Here is an 18,687-nt window from a genome sequence, read left to right as displayed (position 1 = left end):
ATTCGGCGCGACTTCTTTTTTTCTGGACTGCATCAACAACAATAACAAATCATTAAACTATTCATCTTTCACTCTTCATCTTGCATCTTTCTTCTTACTCAACCTCCATCGAACCATTCGGATAGAGCCCCGATCAGCTCACTGCTGCAAACATCACTTGCAATATGGCAGATGAGATACTTCGCAAGTAAGTCCCTATCTACCTATCCTTCACTGTGTAAAACTGAAAATCAAGCCATGCGAAAATTCATCATCAAACCGCACTGAAGAGAAACGTTGATTGATCGTCTACTAAATTTACTTTCACCTGGGAAAACAGTTCAGCAGCGTTGAACGCTCTCAAGAGACATCAGCTTGTATCACTATCAAAGAGGTATGGTCTGAAAGCCAGTGGGAAAGTGAGTATCAGCTTTTGACAATAGTTAGCATGCATGGTGATTTAGCTGAAGATTTGGACTGATTAGAACGTTGATCTGGTACAACGACTGGAAGATTGTAAGTACTTCACTTCGACATGCCTTGTATTTCCGTGAAACGATCCAAGGAAGCCAGTAAGACTTGCAGTTCAACGTTATATGCTGATCACATCATATCCTTAACTCTAGACGCTATTTCTCATTGTCGCGATTTAGACTTTTACATACCTTCACCAGCTCCTACTCCAGGTCCAAACATGTTCTCTGACCCACCAGTTTCTGAGCCACCGACACCATTTGCTTCTCATGTGAGTAAACCTAATCCACCTTACAATTCTCCTTTGAACCCTATTCACCACTCGACTTTCTACTGTTTCTAATCTCACCAATAAATCCAATGATGAACCAATATACAAGCTCAACAGTCCTACGTTGTAGAATGAGGACTCTTACTTCTTCTTCTTTCATTTCTGATGGAAATTCCCTATCATTTTATCCTATCTTAGATGTTTTTTGCATAGTTGTGAAATGAATGCTGATTCTTTTGGACGTATCCCGATAGTCTTTTCATCCTCATTCAACTTTCCCTTCTTCTCTTGCGCCCACGCCTCTCAAACATAAAGAGTCGATGATGAGCGTTCAGTCTCGAGCTTCTGACGCCTGGGAGATGTTGAGTGAAAGTGGAGCAAGCTTGGTCTCACCCAAAAAGATAGAGAAACAGGGAATGGCCAAATCTAGTAGTGTCAGTAGTTGGAAAAGCGCGAATAATGGTGAACCAATTGACGAATTTGGAGGTGAGAGAATCAGTTCTGTACCCCGGATAAATTCAACAGACGGATGAAATGTTAACATGATATTATTATAGGCCATCATAATGAGCAAGTGTCCTCAACAAGCTCTATGAAAGCTTTAGCTGCTTCTCTTACTAGACGAGGATCACGAATTCTCCTTGGAAGAAGTATTTCTGCTTCATCGCATCTCAGTCAAGCAGCAGAATCCCACGTTCCAGACGACCGACCAAATCAACGGGACGAAGAAGAACAACAAGTTGAAGAAGTAGTAGACACTATTCCCCCATCACCGGCTTCGACTGTTGGTGTACCAAGAAGGCATTCCAGAATCACTTTACTCGAAAGACCAAGTACTGTCCGCCTCTGCTCACCGACACCTGCTTCGCCGACATTTGATGCACAATCGGATCATGAGGAAGACGAATTGCCCTTCTTCGGTAAAGCCGGCACCAGTCAGCATCTGAAAGAGAGAAGATCGATGGCACCATTAAGATCTTCCTTGGGCTCAACAGCAGCTCTCACTCAGAATGGATTGAGTAGAAAATCCATGCCAGCTTTGCCAAGTTCAACATCAGCAAGTATAGCATCTATATATCCCCCACTACCAATAAGCTCAACACAATATATGCCGGCCGCTCCACAGTCTAATCATGTTCCCGGATCTTTCCCTTCATTCCGACCGACACCTAGTCAAATTGTATTCGGCTCAAACACAGAAACTGGGGTTAGTAACAAGCAATTCTCAGAAGCAGCTCAAGCTATTCTGAGAGAAATGAATGCGAAACTACCTGATGGCGGAATAGTATTTGGTGAAGAGTTGTTAAAGGGAAAGAAGGCTGAGATTGATAAGTTGGTATCAGTGAACAAGGAACTGAGTAACAGTACAGGAGGTTGGGGATTGGGTAGTTTGTCAGCATCAACGAAGGATAGATACGCCGAAGCTCATCAAAAGGAATTCGCAAAGTGAGTTTGCAACTCTACATCGAGATCACCGGATTGGGTCTAATCATTCAATTGTAGGATGCGATCAATCTCCAAGACTTCCATTGCCCTTCAACCGAGTACATCGAGACAGCCATCCTCTTCATCGGTCCTCAAGTCATCTCATGACATGCCTGCTCCTCCCACTGCAGGTAAGAGGAAGCACGATCTCACTTCCTCTGTTTCTAGCAGTCATCTCATCCCTTCAGCTCCCAATGGTGCACCCTTGACTGTGTCCATCTCCAACGAGACGCGACAAGCCAAACGGTCTCGACTCTCAAACGGTCCTAATTACCTTGGATCTCTTCGTGATGCAGGAAGGAGTATCGCAAATCTACTTGGTGAAGAGAAAGGGAAGTCCGGTGATGATATGTTGAAGAAGATGAAAGAAAGAAGGGAAAAGAGGAGATCCAGTCTCATCAAATCAAAAGGTGAGCAGCACCACGATGCTGTTGGACGAAGGCTAACAGTACCATGTCTATAGGACGAGGCATCACATCTCGATTCGGCTTTCTTCGAAGTAAGAAAGCATCAACTGCACCTGCGGCTCATGCAACAAGCTCGACTTCCTTTGTCATGTCACCTCCGATTCCCGCTCCAACCATGCCGAGGAAGACATCAGTATATGCTCCAAGAGAACTCCCTCACGGCAAGAGACCATTTGATCTCGAAGCTTCCCTCTCACGTAAACCCACCGCTACTCGCAGACGTTCTACGGATCTTAGCAACGTCATCAAGCCTCATCCACAGGTATTGGAGAATGTCAAATCTCCTTCTGACAACTCATGGAAACATCAAAAAGACAGAGGGAGGTCTACATCCGCTCAGACCATGTTAAGTCAAAGTAGTTCTCAAACACCACGACGAGCCAGAATCCCCGATTTTGCGCCTGTGGTTAGCAACAAAGCCGCTTTGGGCTCGACAAATACATTGGGATTACCAAAATCTTCGTCGATGTCATCAAATTTAGCAATGTCAAGGAAAGCATCACAATCTGAAGTCATACGAAATGCTCGACCTGCTCCACCGCCTCCTTGCGGAAACTCCGGCTTGGGATCAACAAGACCAATGTCAGTCAACAGGTCTTCAACACTTTACCTGCCAACTGCATCTTCCCTTGCTCGGATGCAAGCTACGATCAAACCTAACCCGATCAGACCATTACCTGTCTTGCCATCTCCTTCCATCACACCTCAAATTTCAACTACAGTCCAACCGTTTGGTTCAGCTCAATCAAGAGAAAACCAGCTTTTTGCATCGAATTTTGATCTGGCGAAACCCATGCATCCACCAGCAACTACATTGAAAGCCAAAAGATCACAGCCTGCTATAGCGAAATCATCCGCTGCGAGAATTAGAGCAAGACAGTCTGGTTTGAGCGCAGTGAAATCTAAAGGTAATTTAAGGGAAGAAATGGAAGTGAAAAGGAAGAGATCGGAAATGAGAGCCAGGACTGAAAGGAGAGAAGAGGAGAAAGGACTGAGGGAGATGCTGGGTGAGGTACGCAGGTAGTCACGTATCAGGGAAGAACAAAGGGAAGATGCGCATTCTCATTCAGTCAGTCAAAATGGATCAACAGAACAATCTCATTATTTCGTATTGATTCAGCCTTTTCGTTCCTTGATTTGCTGGTACATGGACAATTTCTATTTTAACCTGCAATTATGTAAAATATTGGTATTCCCCCTCATCAATTGTGTACATGTATCTGTGTTTAGTACGAGTGGTATATGCTTGATATGGCTTGCGTACGTCGCAGCCTGCATAAAAAGTTCGCTGACTTTGCCTTCGACTATGCTAGCAGCAGCTAAGAGTCGCAGAGCATGACGTTTAGCGCAGACGATGATACGTTGACACGTATGCTGATATCTCGTAAAACTGATACCAGGGAGCACTCGAGTAGGGGATCTAGGAATGACATAAATCCCATAGCCCCCTGGAGTGGGTAATCAAGTAATCAGCTTTAATTGGCGGTGTCAAAGAAGCTGCGCCTAATCTATACTCGAGTATCACGAGATAATTGATTCCGAAGTTGTGGTGTTATCAATTGATTGTATGATAAATGGTAAATGATGCATGCAACCTCCCTCACCCCTTTGCATATCATCAACCTGTCATCCCAGCCTATCCAGTTTATACATCCATACATACTTCTTCCCAATAGTCACTGCGTCAATCCTGGCATCAAGAGAGACATAGTCACAAGAGGTGCAGTCAAGTCAATATGGCTTACGCTTATCCTTCGGGGGAAAGTGGTTCATCAACTTCACTCAACGGTACTCTTGTGAACTCTTCACAAGGCCATGTGTACCGGAGTTATGTAGCTGGCTTTGATGTTTTGAGAGAGTTCAAGGTGAGTCTCAGTCATTCCTGTTCATCATGATGGAGTACTGGTAGGAATAGTAGCTATGAGAAAGAGAAGACATTCTATTAGAAGCAAGGTCTCCGGAATACGTTCAATCTGACCGGGTTTGCGGAGAAGTGTGACATCGTTGAGGCGATATATCACAAACCACAGTGCTGATATGTGTATATTGTAGCACAAAATAGCAGAAGATGAACATTACATATCGTTTTTTCAAGATCGTATAAGAGTAGAAGAACAATACATAGAAAATTTAACTAGGTTATATGATAGAAGTGTTGCTATTGACAGTTTACATGATGAGTGAGTGACGATTCAGCTTCTACCTTCATATAGGATTACAGTAATTGTGTCTCGTCAGTGGCTGATGTCATGTCATGCGATATCAGTGCAGGACCAAGGAAACAATCAAAGTCGACTACACGTAAAGCATGGCAAGAAGTACGAGATTACACACAAAGGGAATTGCAATCTAGAGAAGCTATGGTTTCAGCTTTGAGAGAAGACGTAATGAAAGAGCTTGTAAAGCTTAAAGTGAGTGACCCTCCTTACTAGTCATGCTGTAGTACATTTTGGTGCTTGATATGCTCCAAAACGAAAACGCTGACGTCTGCGCTACTTGGGATTTAGGAAGAACAAAATAGGATAAGAGGTGCTCTTAAGGATAATATGAAACTTGCCAATGAGGTATGTCTCTTCCCAGTGTTTATCCCCTCATAAACTGCTGAACAATGGTTGAATCTTGGACCCTTATCCATAGATGTACGAAGATCATGCTAGATCCCAACTACCTAAATTGAAGAAAACCTATTATCAGAAATGTCAAGGTTTGGAGGTATGTATACACCATGTTGGAGTCGGTAACACACAGAGCTTCCATGCTGAAGCTGAATAAATGTGATTTCAGGATCACAAACGGCAAGAAAATGCTATAGCTGCACAAGCTAGACTTTTATCAACACCTTCACCACCTTCTCCAGCTACAACACCACTTCATGAACATCCATTTGCCATCCCATCGGGACCATCATATACCTCCCCACCGACATTCACAGGACCCTTGCCGCCCATAAGCAATCCTGCAATTTCCCAACCCGAACCCGTACATCAGTCATTTTCACCCAGTAAAGAAGAAAAGAAAGCTGCTAATCGACTGAGAGCCGGTTCAGCTTCAACCGGAGATAAAAGTAAAGATGTTCTGAATGATCTTGCCCAACAAAGTAAAAAAGGGTTTTCAGCTTTTATGCAAAAATTAGGCGGAGATAAAGATAAAGAAAAAGATAGTCACAATCATGGACATGGGCATGGACATAGCCAGAACCATAAAGATGATTATATAATCGGAGGAATGGGAGGCGGAGGAGGAGATAGTGGTGAATTGAGTGGAACCGGCAACTTACAAAGAATAGGAACAACCAATTCAGTTGCAAATCAACAACAAAAAGCATTAGGTGCAATGAAAGGTGTTAGACTCAAGAGAGAAGCTGATGAAGCTGATAAATCGTACCGAATGGGTGTGTTCCATTTGGAGTCTTTAAGACTAAGGAGAGAAAAGCTACATTCCTCAGCTATGAACAATCTGGAGACTTTCAATGATGAATTAAGTAAGAAGTTAAGATTGGCTTTGGAGAGTTATATGGATACTATGCATGGTACTGCTGCTACCAATGCTCAAGCCACTGAAGTTGCCAAGGAAGCTATTGAAGGTATCAATCTCGAGCAGGATAGTGAGTAATCTGCTGCTATTTCTACAATATCTTGTAATTACAATTTCCACCGAGCATGCCTAGCTTACTTCATTGTTCCTTGCACAATAGTGATGCTGTTCAGAACCAGACTTCGATCCATCGTACCTAACTCTATCCAACCTGTACCATACGAGAACTTCTACGTTGGACCTTGTCGATCATTGATCTTCGGAGTTTCCTTGACAGATTATGATTTCACAAGAGGTGAATCGTCGGACCACGGAAGACCTCCTACGATATTAGAGAAGGCGATCGCAGCTATTGATGAGCGTGGCTTGACGTCTGAAGGTATCTACAGAGTTAGTGGAAGACATTCAGGTGTACAGAAAATGGTTCAAGGGATCGAATTAGATGAAGAGAAGTTCGTGTTCGAGGATAAAGATGATGTATTTAGTATCGGGAATGTCCTCAAACAATGTGAGTTGAAGCCGGTTCGTCTCTGATGCTCGACAATTGGTGAGGGAATCGATCCGGATTGCTTGGCTGATGACTGGATAGACTTGAGAGAACTTCCAGAACCCGTCTTCCCTCTTCCCCATCCTGAAAGAGTGAAATTTACCGAAAGTCGCGAAGCGCACATCGAAAGCAACTTTTCTTCTCTCAGATCTAGACTGAGAAGACTTCCGCCTATCCATCAAACTGCCTTCCAAGCCATGATTGAACATCTAGGACGGGTTAATCAGAATTCTGCCACCAACAAAATGGACGCTAAGAATTTGGCTGTTGTCTTCAGTGAGCCGACGATTAGTCATAGGCCCCTAAATGCCAACAGCTAATAGTCTGGATAGATTCGGTGCTATTTGGTCAAGAGCAGATGCCGACTGATACCAACTCATTGCTGCAGCATCATCAGGGCAGAGTAAGTCCGATTGCTTGACGTAAGCTGCCACCCAGCTGACGACGTGTTCCTTTAGGATACTGTATTGGAAGATCTCATCACTTTCTCCGATCTGCTGTTCCGAGTAGATTCACCCGTTGTTGCACCGACAGCAGTACCACCAGGACCAGCCCTCACGCGTTCTGGTGTACTTTCCTATCATCCCATCGATGACGGCGCTCAACCAGGTAGTTCGAGGACGAAAATCAAAATATCCCAAGCAGCACAACCAAATGAGAACAAGTCTTCCCCTATCGTCTCGGACTTAAGCTTGGAAGGATCGCCTACCACAAATGATCCTGGTACAGTCAAACCTGCTGCTATCACTCAATTTGGTGATTCGTCTTCTTTAGGCATATTCACTCCTGATGATAAGCTGAATCTTCTGTTCGATCCTACGATCATCCCAATAAAGATGCGAGAAAACGTGCCGGCAGCTATACATGTGAGTAACGATAAAATGCTATTCTCTTCTCCAATTTGAGAGCGTGTATCTGACATATGAGGCAGATCCGACCTTTGTCTTCCTCTGATCTTCTTCGATCCCATTTCGAACTTTTGAACACATTGAGAGAATCACCGCCTCTTGCCCCATCAGTCTATTCAGCGATCTTCCAACATATCAAATCATGTCCAGGAACATACTACGTGCTTGTGATGGTCAATAAAGATACAGACGAATTGGTTGCTTCTGGAACACTAATGGTCGAGAGGAAACATATCAATAATGGTGGTGCATCTGGACATCTGGAGGATATAGTCGTGTCGAACACTATGCAAGGTAAAGGGTTAGGCCAAATCTTGGTGACTGGGTTGAGAGATATGGCTGTCGCTCTGGGTTGTTATAAGGTCATCTTAGATTGTAAGGAGATCAAAATACGTAAGTTGACGGGATATCCATGATTATCCTTTTGGGATTTCCGGGGCTAACTGAATGTGGAAATGGTATATGAACGTAGCTTTCTACGAAAAATGTGGATTTCATAAACGAAGTGCTGGTATGGCATATTACGTATCTGATCAAGCTCAACTTCAACCTGGATTGAATATGGCACAGCCATCAACGCTGACTTTGGATACTGCTAATTCTCCAACGAGCCATACAACGAGTTCATCTCCTTTAAATACCAGTATTTCACAACAACCATTATCACTTGCTACGGATATCGAACCTCCTGGATCTCCATCAATGACTTCAGCCTCTTCAGGAACAGGTGTAACTTATTCTTTCCCTGTGAATGATACGATGTTACCTGCTTGGGCAGCGGAAGGTTTAGGCTCAAGTCCATTAGGTCTACCTTCAAGCTCACACGATAGTTCACCTGTTAACGTGAACGTAAACAGAAAAGAAAATGATCATACCCCCCTACCTCCTGGAGCTGCACCGGCAATTACGAATGCGGAACCTGAGAGATTGCCTTAGTAAAATGAATGAAGGAGATCTTGCAGTGCTACAAACAATAATTGAGGTAAAATTGGCGAAAAAAGCGACTCAAGCTAAGCAGAAGAGAGGAGTGCGTCTTGCTCTCAAGGACAATCGTTCGTTCGCTCGAGACAATAGGATTAATGCCCAGTATATATTATACAATCTGAATATAGATGATTTGACGGACAATATAATGAATTTGAATGACGTGTCTGATGATTGATTGCCTGGAATCCATTCCATGCACGGAACTCTTAATGATGTATTTGCAAAACTCGCATGCAAGGACACTTCCAAATCGATAGCTGCAACGTCACTCTTTTAGTGGTGAGTAGTTCATGTCGGAATCAACGAACGTGAAGCGTGCAGATCCGTGGCTAAATGGTAACATGACAAAGGAGTTGGGCATGGATACAGTATTGGTGACAACAACAAAGGTGTAACTAATTCCTGTATTCCTTTGAACCGTCAAATAAACACATAAGACTATTCTGAATAGTCCAGGAGGACATTCCTTTCTCTTTTATACATACTAACAAAGGAAGACTGAGAAGATATGTGAATCAATGACTATCGTACTTTGTCATTGATAATTACCTGTTTTCCCATGATTTGGCCATTATTGTTCAATTTGCTTACTTTATTCAACGGGAGGGGAAATGTATAATAACGACTTTGTTTGACATTCGATCAATGTGTTTACATTCCTCGTAATTGTACATGGTAGAAATCCAAGTGCACTTGTGGGATAGATGAGGTTGTAAAACGAAATCACGAAATCCCCATCTATTTCATTTCCATAACATCGACGAAATCAAGTCTTGCAAACTTCATACATCCATTGTTCTCTCGTATCCAGATCACCTCAAGTCATCTGAATTTGACATACAACCTCATACGAAAGATTTGAAGATGAAGAACCTATTTAATCCAGTGAACGTGCGGTATGGTCTGATGGTATGTCCTAAACACGATGCTTTCTACGCTCTCTGCTATTTTATTTTCTTGATGAGGAGCTGATCTGTCTCGCACACTACTCGTCCCGTAGGGACTGCATGGTACAATCGCCGCTACCGTCTTGACCCTCTCAGCACTAGTATTCCAAGATAAGATTTTCATCCCTTCTATCATCTCTGCAATCGCAGTAGATATATACATCCCCACGACCGTCTATCTGGCTTGGACCAATCCTGAAAATAGCTTTATAACTGTTAAGAGAGAAATATGCTATCTCATCAGTCAAGGAATAATCGTATTCGGTAAGTGAGCGTCACGATAACATTGGGCAGGTGACTATAATGTGAAAAAGGCAGAAAGTTGGAGCTCCAGTTGATTATACTGTATACATAGTTCTGGCTATAGTGGCAGCTGTATCTGGTTCAAACGAATCATGCTCGATCGCCGAGAATGACTTTATCAGTAAAAGGTCGGAATCTACTTTGAATTGTCGTGAAGAAATAGCAGTATCGGTGCTATCATTCATTCACTTGATGATCGTACTTGGTTGGCTGGGGATGTTGTTCAATCTCGTACATAGGCATGTACATAGACATGGAGGACGAGGACATGAAAGGTCAAATGAAAATCAAGTTATGGATATGATACTATATCGATTCATGCAAAAGCAAGGCGTGTCATCAAGATCTAACTCTGATGGGTGGTCAGGAGGCCAAGATTTAGAGGGCGATTCAACTCCTATAGAAGCTTTAACAAGAGTAAAATCATATCCCAATCAATCATCTCCTTTATCAAAATTAGATATCAAAATTAGAAATGAAATTGCAAAGTCCAACTACAGCCACGACTACTACTACGACCACTACTACGAATGTACAAACTCCCATCTCTCCTGAAATTGACATTGGAGATGAATCGTTCACCCCCCCTGCTACCAAGAGATTCTCAAAGATGTCGGATTCATGGAGAATCTCTCCTTTACCTTTGCCAGATCTGAAATTCCATTTTGACAGTGCAAGAAATTCCGCCAAAAGTGGTTTCGGTTTGAGTGGATTCGGATTCACCAATTCCAATTCCAATTCCAATTCCAATTCCAATTCCAATTCCAATTCCAATGCCAATTCGAACCCCAATACCACCACTAATATCAGTTCTGATACAAATGGCAATGGGAATGCGAATCGATATTCCAAAAACCCAACTATATTGGAGAGTGCAAGGAATTCAATTAAGAGTTTCAAAAGAGATAATGAACTCGATTCCTTTAGAAAAGAAGCGAAACGAATTGAATCATGGAGAATATCACCTATACCTCTACCTGATTTGGATTTGGGTTTTAAAACCGGTACTGGATTAGGTACTTCCATAGCAGGTGGAATTGGAGATGATAGGAATTCAATTAAAAGCGGATTGACTTTGGAAGATGCTAGAAATTCAGTTAAAAGTGGGCATGGTTTATCTCTTGATAACAATATAAATAATATATACAACAAGAACTCGAGAAATTCAATCAAAAGTCAAATCACAGATAAACACAATTCACTCAAAAGTTCAAATGGAAATATAAATGGAAATTCAACTGCAAATGCAAATGCGATTGTAAGAGAGAATAGTTTAAGGAGACAATCCATTGACAACAAGAATTTTAATACGTTTAGATCAACATTTCAATTTCGACCTGATTTAGTCGATACTGAAAATGATCACCATCGCGATTCAATGGAAACTTTAAGACGAGATGCGTCACGTATTGAATCGTGGAGAATATCACCGATACCACTACCTAACATTCGAATGAGTTATGAAAATACAAGAGAAAACAATATCGGTAAATCTGGTAGTGCGGGTGCGGGTGCTGGCGGCGGTGGCGGTGGTGGTCTCAACGCAAACTTCAATATGAACGATAATATCGTTGAAAATGTGAGGAATTCATCTAGATTAGGATATACTTTAGATAACATTAGGAATTCTGCTCAGAGTGGATTCGGTCTTGAGAGTGTAAGGAATTCAGTTAAGAGTCAAATCGGTGAAGTTGTTGAAGAATCCGATATTTCAGATGTATCTATATCTGGATCGAGATCAAGATCAAGATCAGGATCAGGATCAGAATTTAGAAACGGGGATAGACCGTGGTCATGGGGTGATAGTTATTCAGCAGATTTTAGAAAATCTACTTTCTCTTTAGGTTTAGATGGACGTCGTTCAGAAGATAGAAGTTTGGGTGAAAATACTCATGTTGATTCTTCGGCTAGGTTCTCTATTGGAAGTCAAGAGGATGAGGCAGAAGATTTACACGAAGTCAAGTGAGATTGATGGAACAAAGAGGTCAATGGATTATCAATCAGATATCGGCCAGGCCTTATAGATATTCACTGGGATGTATAAGTAAATAGACACAGCGCGATGTGAGATTTCTCATATTAATCTGACTTCAATGTGCCGAGTCGTCAGAAGAACAACAAGAGTGGATTGACATATTCTCACACCCAGTCCGAGTCAGTGTGTTCATACCAGTGGCTTTCACCCTGAACATGCACTTCACATAGAACAATGAGCTGGGCCAAACGACGAATCAAATGGTTCATCTTACTGTGCATGCATTCGCCTGCAACCCGTTTTCATTTGATTGTTTAGATATGTACTTGATCTGAACATGCTTAAGGATCATTGACGGGGTTCCAGGAGATAGCACCTCCAGCGCCTTCATCGAGTGAATCAAGATCAGCAATATCTTGATCGTCTAACTCAAAGTCATACAGCTCCGTGTTGGACTTGATACGACTAGGAGTAACAGACTTGATAAGTGGGATCAAGCTAAGAAGACAAAGGACCAAAAGAGTATCAGCAGGTGATTAGGTTTGAGGTATAAATACAATGAACTTACCCTTTTTGTAAACTCCATCGAAGTAAGACTTCTCCAGGACCTTTACCGTGTTTCTCACTGATTTTCTTTAATTTAGGTTCGGCAAATCGTTTAGGATCAGCTCGAACAATAGGACAATAAGCTTCAACTGCGATATCATTCTCTTGACAATATTTGATGATTTCCTTTTGTTGACACCATGGATGAACTTCGATTTGATTAATAGTAGGTTTTGGTGATGGAAGTTCTTTTAGATGTCTTACACCACTATGGAATATGTAAATCAAGGAGAAAAACACGAGTTAGACCGACCACAAATGACTACATCTTGATTCAAGGATAAGAGAGAGGAGAATATACTAACAAATTAGATACCCCGATGTCTTTTATCCAACCTTCCTTTTGAGCTTTAACTAATGCTTCCCAGTTACTAGCTCTTCCTTCAGGTCCACCAAAGGGTGCATGTATAAGCATAAGATCGATATAACCATTTTTTGTATTATCAAGTTTTGGTAAAGATTTCTTTAATTCATCGTACACTTGACTTGATGGGACGACTGTTTTAGTAGGCATATATTTGGTCGTAACGAAGATTTTCTCTCTAGGTATATCGGTATCGGCGATGGCTCTTCCAGCGTCTGAACAATAAAAGTTAAAAACATGTATTACAAATGGTGATATATATAAAGACTTACCTTCTTCATTGTAATAACCTTGAGCGTCATCGACTGCAAATGTGGACGTCAGCATGAAGTCTTCCCTTAATGTATATTGTGATCGTTATTGCCAGAACTAAACGGACTCACTATGTCGATAACCAACTTTGAGTGCTTCTATAATACCTTTATAACAATCATCTCCTTTTGCTTGAAATACACCATAACCCAATAATGGGATGGAAGTACCAGTGTGAAGTTTTAATGTGCTTTGTAGGGTTAGTTTGGACATTTTCAATATTGACATCTATGGAGAGAGAGCAAAATGAAGTGACATCGAAGAGGTGTTTGTCTTTATAATCGTATATAAAATATACATTTATTATGGGTTCGGTCATGGTGGCGCCGGTGGAGTTCTGAACCGGGAATTGGACGATCATAAGTTACTTTGTAAATGTTATTATGACGATGCACACGATGAGAATACCGTAAGCACCCTCCCTCCCCACCTTCCCCCCGTGGTGGTGCTGCTGGTGGAGGTGGAGGTGGAGGCGCAGGACAGGGTGGGGGCGGACAAGGACTCATTTTGGAAGACTTGAGATCTGTATATTGCTTTGTAGGTGTTGGCGATCAGTGAGTGAGTGAGTGAGTAAATGACCTGTCTGCCCCGAGCTATACATCCCCAATTTCGATAACTTGCTGTCTATCATTCTTTGTGATTTTTGCTCCTCTTCGAAATCTACTCTGTAATAATGTCGACATTGAGCACCATCATCGATCATCTTCGGATATCTCCGGTATATGAGTGCAGGGAAGACAATGAAGAATGTAGGTACATTAGTCAACTTATTCGTCCTATTTTTAAACATGCACTATTTCCCTTCTCCATAAACCCAAAAGAATCAATAACAGCAGATTCAGCTCTAAGTTTTGAGACAGCCAACGGACAGATTCGAATACCTAAAGCTGATAGTCAAGACTTGAAACAAGGCAGTCAGAGCATTCACTGGTTGAGAACATAAGAGTCAAGCTCAATCATGTCTATCACTTCTCCTTCTTCTCCCTCAAGACTGAAATGGTTATATACAGAATTCGGTCTTGCATCAGTGGTTGAAACAGGACCTGATGCTTGGCTGATAATGATTTCCAGAAGTTGTCGAATGTTCGCCTATGGATCGAATTCTGTTTTTATAGCATTATTCTTTTCCGCATTAGAATATTCGGATTTCAGAATAGGTTTATTCATGACATTGACTCTTCTAGGAGACGTGTTCTTGACTTTGGGATTGACTATGATAGCTGATAATATAGGACGTAGGAGGACGTTATTATTAGGATCAACAATGATGGTTTTCTCTGGATTGATATTCTTTTATTTCGAAAATTATTGGATATTATTATTAGCTGCTGTCGTTGGTGTTATAAGTCCAAGTGGAAGTGATTTCGGTCCTTTTAGAGCGATAGAAGAATCAATCATTTCTCAATTGACAAATCAACATAACAGATCAAATGTCTTATCTTGGTATGTCACTTCATCAAGTTTCGGTGCAGCTATAGGAATAGAAGGTACAGGCAGATTAGTACAGCTCATGAAAGATAGAAATAATTGGCAAGATGTCAAGACTTATCATTATGTTTTTGGACTTTATATCATCATGGGTCTAGTTAATATCATCTGTGTTTCACTGTTATCAACCAAGACAGAATTGGAATCAGCAGTAGAAGTGAAACAAGATGAAGAGCAAGTCCCATTAAACAGAATCGAGAATGGCGAGGGAGAAGAACTTGAACATGAATTTGAAACGGAAGATCAACAACGTCAAGAAGAGGTCAAGAGAAACGACGAACAATCAACCTCAAAAACTACTTCAAACAACAACGGTAACAGTCGATTCCAATTAACTCAAATATCATCAAGCACTCGAAGCGTAATGTATAAATTATGGCCTTTATTAATAGTGGATTGTTTAGCAGATGGAATGGTTGGATATTCATTAACATCATATTATATGGATACGAAATTTCAATTAAAAGCATCAACATTAGGAGATTTCATCTCAATATCATATTTCCTAGCAGCCATTTCTACTATTTTCGCTGGACCAATAGCTAATAGAATTGGTTTAATCAATACAATGGTTTTCACACATATACCTTCTTCTGCCGCTGTACTATTATTCCCTTTACCTTCAAGTTTAACCATTACAATCGTACTCTTTTTCATTAGGACAGGTTTAAATAATATGGATCAAGCTCCAAGAGCTGCTTTTATAGCTGCAGTCGTACCGTCTTCGGAAAGAACCGCAGTTAATGGAATCACAACTTTGTTGAGAACATTAGCATCTACCGCAGGTCCAAGTATCACAGGTGGTTTGGCTCAACATGATTTGTTCTGGATAGCTTTCACCTTGGCAGGTTCTCTTAGATTAGCGTACGATTTCGGACTTTGGGCTTTATTCGTTAATATGAAGCTGTATCAACATGAAGGGGAGAGTGACGGGTAAATAGTCATGCAGACATACGGAATTACGATATTCAGACTCAGTATATTGTAGCCAATCATGTACCCCTCATAACGTCGTTTCAGATTTAGGACATGCTGTTCACCAGGAGGCACGCTCAATGTCGAATGCTCAGTCATAGCAACAATACATCGATACATCCTGAATTTGCCATATCAAAATCTACAAAAGGCATTCCAATCCAGTAATCGAATTACTGAGCACCTTCCGCAACTACGTGTCATGCTTCAGATCCGCTGATAGTGATCTGCCACTACCCTGATTAGGTGCTGGAGTATTGTCGGTCGAAGTGGAAGTTGGTAAAGTTTGAGATTGAGCTACTTGAATTGGATTCGAGATATTCGTCGTTGGTTGTTCTTCAGTCATTTCAATATCTTCATTTTGGATTCGACCTGAACCATTTCTATTCGAAGATGAAGAAGCTAAACTTTCGACTCCACTTGCCCAATTTTCTATATTGATACCTTCTCCATTGACCGCTCCTACGGGTCCAGCAGCTGTCACAGGTGTGCTTGAAACCGTAATTGGCAATGTCACGGTTCTAGTCGGATAATTGATGATGGGAGATTTCGATCTTCGTTTTTTGGTCGTGGTCGACCCATTTATCGAAGGCGATTTATGATTTTGTCGATGTTTTCTACCTCCTGTACCTTCATCTTCCGAATCACTCAATGAGTTTTCATTCTGTTTCTCTTTATCCCATAATCTCAACGGTCTTCGGACTTCCTTGTCTTCTTCGTCTTCCAATTCATTCTCATCTTCATCATCGTGTCGAAGTTTCGGTACCTCTGGAATTCCCCCAGATATGTTTCGTTAGCGCTGCGCGCATCCTGCTGAGCTACCGACGATGTGGTACATACCCTGTAAAGGTACACTAGGCGCAGCATTCTTATCTCTCAGTACCTCGAAAACAGCTTCTTTCACTTTTTGCAGATATTCAGGAGTGTTATGGTCTGTCATATTACTTGACCTCACATCGAGCTCGTAGGTGGGGCCATAGTATTCCCAGTATTCGTTATTGGGAATATCTAAAGAAGTTGTATCAGATTTCCTAGAATCTCATCTAACTGGAAGCTGACTTACTTCTTTGAAGTTCCACTCCCGCAGCTAAACCAGTCTCATATGCCCAAGTTCTACTAACGCTCTTCACCGTGTATCCACCACCACCTAATAACAATAACGGTAGATGGAATGATTTGACAAATTGCACGCAAGCAGCATGACCTCTCATCGATAAGTTGAAAGAACCTAATCTATCCCCTGATAATGAATCTGATCCACATTGAAGTACTATTGCTCCAGGTTGATACCACTCTATCACTCGTTTAATTACCTAAAGTAACATCAAGATGATATCAGTATTCCACTTTCTTCGATAATCAAGTGAACACTAACAAGACACTAACAGGCTGGAAAATACTTTGATAATTCTCATCCCCAATTCCATCCCTCAGAGGCACGTTTATAGCATAACCTTTTCCTTTTCCAATACCGTTATCCCTCACTTCACCTGTACCAGGGAAAAATTCTCCATATTTGTGGAAGGAACAAGTCATCACCCGATCTGTGGTGTAGAAAGCTTCTTCCACTCCGTCTCCATGATGCACGTCTATATCTATATACAGCACTCGGGAATGATATCTATGCAAGTAGTAATGCGTCAGAATTGACTCCCACTTAAATCCATTCACAGTCCACGAGCTTACCTCAGTAACTCCAGGATACCTAGAACGATGTCTGCTCAACGTTGTCAGCTTATTGGATTTGGCCCCCACTTAATCAGGTGATTCACCATTGACATAACAGAATCCACTAGCCTCTGCTTTCTTAGCATGATGTAATCCACCTGCCCAATTAACGGCAATATCACATTTATCTCGAGATAATCTAGCAGCTCCCTCTAAGAATGCGAAACACATTAGCTATTTCGCCTGTGGAATCCGGGAAAATCGATAATGTATTACGTACCCATCGAACCTCCTGCGGATATAGAGCAATATTCGAATAAGCCATCGAATATAGGACAATCATCGCCAACGTTATCTGAGATACAAAAATCAGCTTTTGACGGACAGGTATCCAGTTAGGAAAGCTGAACATACATTTAACTTGCTCTTTAGCGAATTGTTGGGCGTTATCAGGATTTATACGGTGTAAGAAATCGACATATTCATCAGTATGGAACTGTGACATTTCCCGTTTCGTAGCCGGTTTAGCTCTCTACATTTCATAATTCGCAGTCAAGCAGACCAATGGTCAGCATTTGTCAAGGCCGATAACGAGACGATAATTCTGTAATGTCTGCCTACTCACGAATATCTCCATTTTCTTGTATAAGCCATAATTCATCACTAAAGAATGACACATCCTAATTCGAGTAGGTTTCATCGGATGGCCTAAGCGGAGTGCACAATTGCTTCAATATCAGCTTTTGCACATACTACCGTGGTTTGAGACATAGCGGCCATGAGAATCTACCAGGAGACTACGACTCACCTGGTCCATAATGGTAATTGCCTATATCGGAATCAAAAAAGTAACACTGCGAATAAGGTGTTCATGGGTCAGTGAAGGTCCAGACGAATCTATCCCAACATCGAAGTTCCCGATGTTATATGTTCATCCACGTCCCCTGTAACCATACATCCTATTCCTATCTCTCTCTATTTATCGGACATGAGCTATACTCACCACGCGCCTCTTGCTCTCGCCAAGGATGGGTTCCATATTGACTCGCCGGCCGCGCTTGTGAGGCGGCTTTGTGGGACCTCAGATGTAGTGTGGCCTTGATTTCTCGTTCCGTGGTGATAAACTTCGGTCAAGAGTTGAATTGCGTTTTCGTGTGATCGTACAAGCGGTAGTTAGTAGTTCCCAATACAAGACCTCGACAATGCTATCGTAAACTGAGAAGAAAGAAGAGAAAGAGAGAGAGAGAAGAGAGAGAGAGTAGATGGGATGAAGTGAAGAACAACAGTGGAGGTGAAGTGTGACTATTAAAAACCACACTCACGTTATCGCCGGATAACGCCGACACTTTTGTACCACGCATTATCTTTTGGATTTTGATCCCGTCTTCACATTTACA

At 41.7% G+C, this 18,687-nt stretch overlaps 6 protein-coding genes across 6 annotated transcripts; 4 read left to right on the top strand and 2 right to left on the bottom strand.

Annotated features, from left to right (window-relative positions):
- Window positions 1–164: 164 nt before the first annotated feature.
- Window positions 165–3,700, top strand: IL334_005959 (uncharacterized protein; the record flags this gene model as incomplete). The annotated part of the gene is made up of 8 exons (XM_062937665.1): window positions 165–187; window positions 320–398; window positions 465–495; window positions 606–724; window positions 979–1,210; window positions 1,282–2,170; window positions 2,228–2,619; window positions 2,673–3,700. 8 exons carry the CDS (start codon window positions 165–167, stop codon window positions 3,698–3,700), a joined length of 2,793 nt encoding a protein of 930 aa, XP_062793716.1.
- A 712-nt stretch (window positions 3,701–4,412) lies between these two features.
- IL334_005958 (uncharacterized protein) lies at window positions 4,413–8,601 on the top strand (the record flags this gene model as incomplete). The annotated part of the gene is made up of 12 exons (XM_062937664.1): window positions 4,413–4,541; window positions 4,729–4,856; window positions 4,943–5,087; window positions 5,184–5,240; window positions 5,314–5,388; window positions 5,461–6,280; window positions 6,371–6,718; window positions 6,800–7,033; window positions 7,090–7,160; window positions 7,216–7,623; window positions 7,689–8,058; window positions 8,138–8,601. The coding sequence occupies 12 exons, from the start codon at window positions 4,413–4,415 to the stop codon at window positions 8,599–8,601; spliced, it is 3,249 nt and encodes a 1,082-aa protein (XP_062793715.1).
- Window positions 8,602–9,516: 915 nt separating this feature from the next.
- IL334_005957 (uncharacterized protein) lies at window positions 9,517–11,868 on the top strand (the record flags this gene model as incomplete). Its single annotated transcript, XM_062937663.1, has 4 exons — window positions 9,517–9,561; window positions 9,653–9,863; window positions 9,955–10,319; window positions 10,363–11,868. 4 exons carry the CDS (start codon window positions 9,517–9,519, stop codon window positions 11,866–11,868), a joined length of 2,127 nt encoding a protein of 708 aa, XP_062793714.1.
- A 350-nt stretch (window positions 11,869–12,218) lies between these two features.
- IL334_005956 (uncharacterized protein) lies at window positions 12,219–13,372 on the bottom strand (the record flags this gene model as incomplete). Its single annotated transcript, XM_062937662.1, has 5 exons — window positions 12,219–12,375; window positions 12,446–12,691; window positions 12,789–13,062; window positions 13,120–13,152; window positions 13,231–13,372. The coding sequence occupies 5 exons, from the start codon at window positions 13,370–13,372 to the stop codon at window positions 12,219–12,221; spliced, it is 852 nt and encodes a 283-aa protein (XP_062793713.1).
- A 745-nt stretch (window positions 13,373–14,117) lies between these two features.
- Window positions 14,118–15,584, top strand: IL334_005955 (uncharacterized protein; the record flags this gene model as incomplete). Its single annotated transcript, XM_062937661.1, has 1 exon — window positions 14,118–15,584. The coding sequence occupies one exon, from the start codon at window positions 14,118–14,120 to the stop codon at window positions 15,582–15,584; it is 1,467 nt and encodes a 488-aa protein (XP_062793712.1).
- A 231-nt stretch (window positions 15,585–15,815) lies between these two features.
- IL334_005954 (uncharacterized protein) lies at window positions 15,816–18,329 on the bottom strand (the record flags this gene model as incomplete). Its single annotated transcript, XM_062937660.1, has 11 exons — window positions 15,816–16,390; window positions 16,463–16,630; window positions 16,686–16,935; window positions 17,009–17,243; window positions 17,309–17,339; window positions 17,395–17,502; window positions 17,571–17,645; window positions 17,705–17,822; window positions 17,916–17,998; window positions 18,099–18,144; window positions 18,294–18,329. The coding sequence occupies 11 exons, from the start codon at window positions 18,327–18,329 to the stop codon at window positions 15,816–15,818; spliced, it is 1,725 nt and encodes a 574-aa protein (XP_062793711.1).
- Window positions 18,330–18,687: the final 358 nt, after the last annotated feature.

This window comes from Kwoniella shivajii, chromosome 8, assembly GCF_035658355.1.
Source record: "Kwoniella shivajii chromosome 8, complete sequence".
NCBI lineage: Eukaryota > Fungi > Basidiomycota > Tremellomycetes > Tremellales > Cryptococcaceae > Kwoniella > Kwoniella shivajii.
This window is presented reverse-complemented; position numbering and strand designations above follow the sequence as displayed.